The sequence below is a fragment of the Camellia sinensis genome, chromosome 7, assembly GCF_055761805.1.
Source record: "Camellia sinensis isolate YWXY chromosome 7, ASM5576180v1, whole genome shotgun sequence".
NCBI lineage: Eukaryota > Viridiplantae > Streptophyta > Magnoliopsida > Ericales > Theaceae > Camellia > Camellia sinensis.
The window spans coordinates 42,830,738-42,836,664 of NC_138967.1; the positions used below are offsets into that span (position 1 = coordinate 42,830,738).

Consider the following 5,927-nt stretch of genomic DNA (forward strand, 5'->3'; position numbering starts at 1 on the left):
ATCAGACATACAGTGTAAAGGAATCCCTTTGGTACACATTTTTTTTATGAAGAGGTGTACTATATGTACCTTCTTACATATTTTTTGGTATATGTTACATATTTTTTTTGTGATAAATGTTACATAATTGTTTGATAGAATTTTGACATTCAGTGGATAAAAAATGAATTAACCACAAATTATCATAACTCTAGTAGAAGTTTACGTAAGATATAGTCCAAAAATGTGATAAATTAGCAACAACAAAAAAAAAAAAATGTAACAAGCTTGTTACATATACTGAACACATAACCATTTTTTCTAATAACTCGTTATCCAACCCGTTGGACTAACTAATTTGGCAAACCAATCCCATTGTCCACTTGTGGGGTTTCCAATTAAAATCAGGATAAAGTCTCATATGAATTGTCCTCTAGAAATTGTTTGCACTTAGAAGATTTGGAACTTCAGACCTTAGAGGGAGTACACTCTCAAGTCCTAAATCTTTACCATTAGGCCAACCCATTAGCTACCCAACCGTCTTGTTACCTTGCTACATTATACCTAAATGACCATTACAAAATCAATTGTCCACTTGTGGAGGTTCCAATTAAAGTCAGGACAAAGTCCCATATGGATTGTTCTCTAGAAATTGTTTGCACTTAGAAGATTTTGAACTTCAGACCTTAGAGCACTACAACAAAATGCACCTTTGGCGATCAAAATTGGCAATTAAAAAAAAATTTAGTTGCCAAAAGTTGTGGAATTGGCGACCAAAAATTTTTTTAGTTGGTAAAAGTACAATATTTAACTACTAATTTTTTTTAGTAAGGGTATATTGATTATTGGTGACTAAAAAAAATTTAGTCACTAAAAATACCAGAATTGGCAACAAAAAATTTATTTTAGTCGCCGTATATTGAGTTTTGGCTGCTAAAACCATTTAGTCGCCGAATGGAAAATAAAAAATTATTTTTTTTCTTTGACAACCAAAAGTTTGGTCGCCAAAAACATATTTTCAGTGACAAAAAAGTATTTTAGTCGCCGTATATTGAGTTTTGGCTGCTAAAACTATTTAGTCGCTGAATGGAAAATAAAAAATTAATTTTTATCTTTGGCGACCAAAAGTTGGTTGCCAAAAAACTAAAATATTTGGAGGGAGACATTTCAAATTTTTGAGGGATTTATAAAATTAATTGTCGACTTAAAATATTTAGACACTAATGGTGTAATATATATATATATATATATATATATATGTATATATTTGGTTTCCAAACCACAAACCAGCGCCTCTGTCTCTCTCTCTCTCTTTCTCTCTCTTTGTCTCTCTCCGCTTCTCCTCTTCCTTCCCTCTCTCACCGCCGCTCCACCAGCCGTGCCTCCTCGCGGTCGCGGGCAACCAAAGCACCGATTCACCTAGATTTGCCCTATTTTCTCTCTTTAAAATCTCTCCATATTTGTATATCTGTCTATCCATCAACGGCGAGACTGATGTATGTATGTGTGTGTGTGTGTGTGTGTGTGTGTGTGTGGATTTGTATGTGATTGTTAGGGTTTTGGAGATGTATGGGATGTTGAATGATGGGAGAAAAATTGAGGTGAAGAAGCTATCGCAAAGCTCGAATCAGAGAAAGAAAGAGTTCACCAATGAGACCAAGCTGTTGGCTCGCATGCAGCATCGTAATGTTGTCAATTTGTTGGGGGTATTGTGCGCACGGTGCGGAGAAGCTGCTTGTGTATGAGTATGTAGCTAATGAGAACTTGGACAATCTTTTTTTGGATGCAACACTCAGTTCTTATTTATATGGAGTTGAAATTGGGACACCAAAATTGAATTTATGGTTGTTATGATAGCAATTAGTGACGAGTTTATTGAAATTTAGCTGTCATGGTTAGGTGCCAATTGAATAAATTGGTACTAGGTAGATGTATTGAGATTTAAGATATTGAACTGATGTATTGAGATTTAAGATATTGAATAAACAGGTACTATGAAGTACATCACCTTGAAGTAGTACCCATTTTTATAACTGATGCTTAGGAGCATGTGAGCCCATTCTTAGACAGGAATGTAATGGAGATCTATGCCTTATTTGTATTCTTTTCATCTTTGTAACTGAAAGTTATTCATTAAATTGTTGATGGTGCCATAGTACCACTCAGTGTTGCACCTTGCTAGACCTAGGGTGGTCTGATCTGCCTCATTCATATTCTTTGCATCTTGAAAAGAATCAAATCAACTGCTATGAGTATTTTCAAAAATCAAATCATCTTGAAGGAGTAGCCAATTGTTTCTTCCCTTACATTTGTGTTTTTTACTCAAATTTTTTCCCTAAAATGTTTTCCATGAATATTTTATTGTATGGCTATGGATGCTCTCTTCCAAATTTAATTATTTTCTCACTTTATGGGTGGAGGTCTTGCCCTCCCCAAATCCTATTTTATATGATTGCCACATCACGGGGTGCAATTAATGATCCTAAGTTGTAATTGCAAGTTTTGAGGTATGTAGAAGGTTTATGCTAGGTTTGCCGATACTACTACCATGGTGTCTGCTCATGGCAATGGTCAATTTTTGATTTATAATTCATTTTACTTGTGTACTCAGGAAGGCAAATATTCCTTTGTGTTTGTATATAGATATTAGTAGTAGTACATATGTCAATAATGAGTTTTTGTAAAGACATTATGGCCAAAGAAGAGGTTGTGCGCCCATATTATGCAATATGTATTGTGTGGATTAGATGAGAAAACAGAGCGTTTTGGCTTTGTGTCTAAATGGAAGTCAAGCAAAGCATCCTACAGATGTGCACTTTTATAAGATCTTATTTTTAAGATAACATTGGGATCAGGTAGATACGAGCAGATGCTTAATCCCCATCCCACCACACAGATGATACATACACTTGTTTAATTCAGGAGGCTTATGCTTATTTATCCAAAAAAATAAAAAATAAAAAAAAATTAAAGAGGCTTATGCTTGTTACTGTTTTATGTTGTGTAGATTGCTGCCCTTCGGTGTACTTGCATTTAAACTAAATGTCCTGTTTTTGCTTCAGGTTTTATCCATATCATTATGGTCCATTTGCTTCCGATCTAAATGGTCTAACTGATTTAGAAATAACATTTTTCCTGGGAGAGCCTTTTAAGCCTTTCGACCAGCTAATGGGAACCTTGCCTGCTACAAGGTTTGTATTACTCTCTCTCTCTCTCTCTCTCCTGCTGCATTTGGTACTGTATGAGCTTATCTCTTTCATGTTACAGTTTTAGTGCTCTGCCTGAAGAGTACAAGAGATTGATGACTGATCTAGCATCACCGATCCAAGAATTCTACACTTCTGGTTATATTACTTGAGTTTCATAGTTTTCTATTATTTCTTTTTGAACCTTTTTTTTTTTTTTTTTTTTGTCCCATGGTCGTTAATAGTTGCAATTTTCTTATTTGGATAGATTTTGAGATTGATATGAATGGCAAGCGCTTAGCATGGCAGGTAATTGTGTTGTCTATTATTAGAAAATTTGTTGTTAGGTTCCTATATGTTTATTACTAGTATGACCTGGACTACTATCAGTACTAGTTTTATAATTTGAAATGTTAATTTTATTAAATAAGTGCTAATGGTTAATTTTTTTTACAGATTGCTTTTGCGTGGGCTATTGTGGATATTTATTTTTGTGTATGAAGAGCATTTGTTTTGTATAGGGAAGACATTTATTTTTGTACAATCCTCTGTTTTGGAAATCTAGTGTTTTTTTATGTAATATTTAATTTATATGGATTATACTTGGTTGGTATGGATTTATATGATATTTGGAATATGTTGTTACAAGTTAAAGTTTTTGAATAGTTGATAATGAAATGGGTATTATTGATAATTTATTTAGATTATAATCGATAGATGTGTTATTCTTTAAATGTACAGGTTATAGGTTGCATTGATAATAGAATGCATATAATTTAGAAATTAATGAAAAATATTCAATTTGTGCATTTAAAAAAATTAATAAATAGAGCTTTTGGCGACTAAATATTTAGTAGCAAAAAAAAAAAATGAAAGTTTTTGGAGACTAAAAAATTAGTAGCTAAAAAGGAGCACTATGACTTTAGCGACTAAAAAATTGGTAGCCAAAAAGGAGTGCCATGTTTTTAGCCACTAAATAATTGGTAGCCAAAAAGAAATCAACGGTTTTTGGCGATTAAATGTTTTAGTCGCTAAAACAAAAAGGCACATTTATTGAAAACTTTGGGCGACTAAATTTTTAGTAGCCAATTGGTGACTTTAGGAGACTAAAAAAAAGTTAGTCTCCAATCCTTTTCCCGACAATCATCCAACGACAAAGATGGCGACCAAAAAATTTAGTCAGCAAAAATTTTCGGCGACTAAAAAATGACTTTTGGCAACTAAAAATTTGGTCGCCAAAAGTGTAATTTATTGTAGTGGAGGGAGTACATTCTCAGGTCCCAAATCTTTACCATTAGACCAACGCTTTAGCTACCCAACCGTGTCATTACCTTGATGCATTATACATAAATGATCATTATACAGCAATCCAAACACAATGAAATGTTTTGTATTTCATGTTGCTTGAACTAAAGGGTGATTTAGTAAAATGATTATTTTCATTTACAGGTTTAAGTCAAATAGTCTAATAGGGGAGGTCAATACAATTTTAGAAACTTTAAGGTAGCTGTGAGTAATTTCAACAAACCTCAAGGGAGGTCAATGTATTTATTCTGTTTTATTAGTTGAAAATAAAGCAATCTCATTTATGCTGATTTTTTAGACAACCTTAACTAAGTGTTAATGAATGGTGGGAAAGATTTTTTCAAAGGGGACTAGTTCTCTCTAGTTGGGAATCCAAATGGTACTGTTTGGTTTCTGTATGCCCACCACGGAGCCCGCATTAATAATACAAGCCGTTTAAGGTGTAAAATTTTTCGACTACTTCATCCCTGAAAAAACCACATTGATCAAACATTGGTAGTCAGTTGATCAACTAACATTTGTGTTAATAATTTATATTAAAAGCCATATTTATCGTTGACACAAAAGTGATCTGATCAAGTGTTTACTGATATCCGATCAACGTGATTTTTTTTAGGGATGAATTACTGGACAAGTTCTATATATTGAACATTTTGGATCATCGATACAAGCTCCGTGGTGGGCCTATGGAGGCCCAATAACACTCTCAAATCCGATTTGGACTAGAGAGAAGCATTTCCATTTTTGAAACCCCCAATTAAGACTAATTAGAATAGAAAAAAAAATAATTTAAAATAAGTGGAATAGATGTAGGTAAAGAGTGATCTATTAATAAATGCCCCTAGAATTTTACATAGATATATACCATTATGCAGTAACCCAACATCAGACATACAGTGTAGGGGAATCCCTTTGGTATACATTTTTCATGAAGAGTTGTACTATATGTACCTTCTTACATATTTTTTAGTATATGTTACGTATTTTTTGTGATAAATGTTACTTAATTTTTTGATAAAATTATAACAATTTGTGTTAAAAAATGAATTAAGTACAAATTATCGTAACTCTACTTGAAGTTTATGTAAGATTTATCACAAAAATAAGATAAATTAGCAACAAAAAAAAGATGTAACAATATACCGAAGTGATTTCCACACTATGCACATAACTTTTTTTTAAAATAACTCAGTATCCAACCCATTGGACTAATTAATTTGGAGAATCAATCCCATTGTCCACTTGCGGGGGTTTAAATTAAAGTTGGCACAAAGTCCATATGGATTGTCCTCCAGAAATTGTTTGCGCATAGAAGATTTTGAAATTGAGACCTTAGATGGAGTACACTCTCAGTGTCACGACCCCATTCCGCCCCTAGTAGAATGGGGCCGTAATGGCCAGTAATCAGAGATTATCGAAGGCCAACTTACACGGTTCACACACAATCAGAGTATAAAT

The 5,927-nt window shown here is 33.3% G+C and overlaps 1 protein-coding gene across 2 annotated transcripts; it reads left to right on the forward strand.

Moving 5' to 3' along the window:
- Positions 1 to 1,292: 1,292 nt before the first annotated feature.
- On the forward strand, positions 1,293 to 3,829 carry LOC145794637 (5'-3' exoribonuclease 4-like). 2 transcript variants are annotated; one of them, XM_082877043.1, is made up of 5 exons: positions 1,293 to 1,724; positions 3,101 to 3,170; positions 3,247 to 3,323; positions 3,433 to 3,473; positions 3,621 to 3,829. In XM_082877043.1, exons 1-5 carry the CDS (start codon positions 1,721 to 1,723, stop codon positions 3,663 to 3,665), a joined length of 237 nt encoding a protein of 78 aa, XP_082733169.1. In that variant the 5' UTR covers positions 1,293 to 1,720; the 3' UTR covers positions 3,666 to 3,829. The 2 variants fall into 2 exon arrangements, with proteins under 2 accessions (XP_082733169.1, XP_082733168.1); XM_082877042.1 differs by having other exon boundaries at positions 1,293 to 3,170.
- The last annotated feature ends 2,098 nt before the right edge of the window (positions 3,830 to 5,927 follow it).

What these genes read in the sequence shown, in the direction of transcription:
- LOC145794637 (XM_082877042.1), top strand. Translation starts at nt 3,022, where the DNA reads ATGTCCTGTTTTTGCTTCAGGTTTTATCCATATCATTATGGTCCATTT. An exon ending in GGAACCTTGCCTGCTACAAG is followed by an intron (nt 3,171 to 3,246) that starts GTTTGTATTACT and finishes TTCATGTTACAG; the next exon opens with TTTTAGTGCTCTGCCTGAAG. An exon ending in GCAAGCGCTTAGCATGGCAG is followed by an intron (nt 3,474 to 3,620) that starts GTAATTGTGTTG and finishes TTTTTTTTACAG; the next exon opens with ATTGCTTTTGCGTGGGCTAT.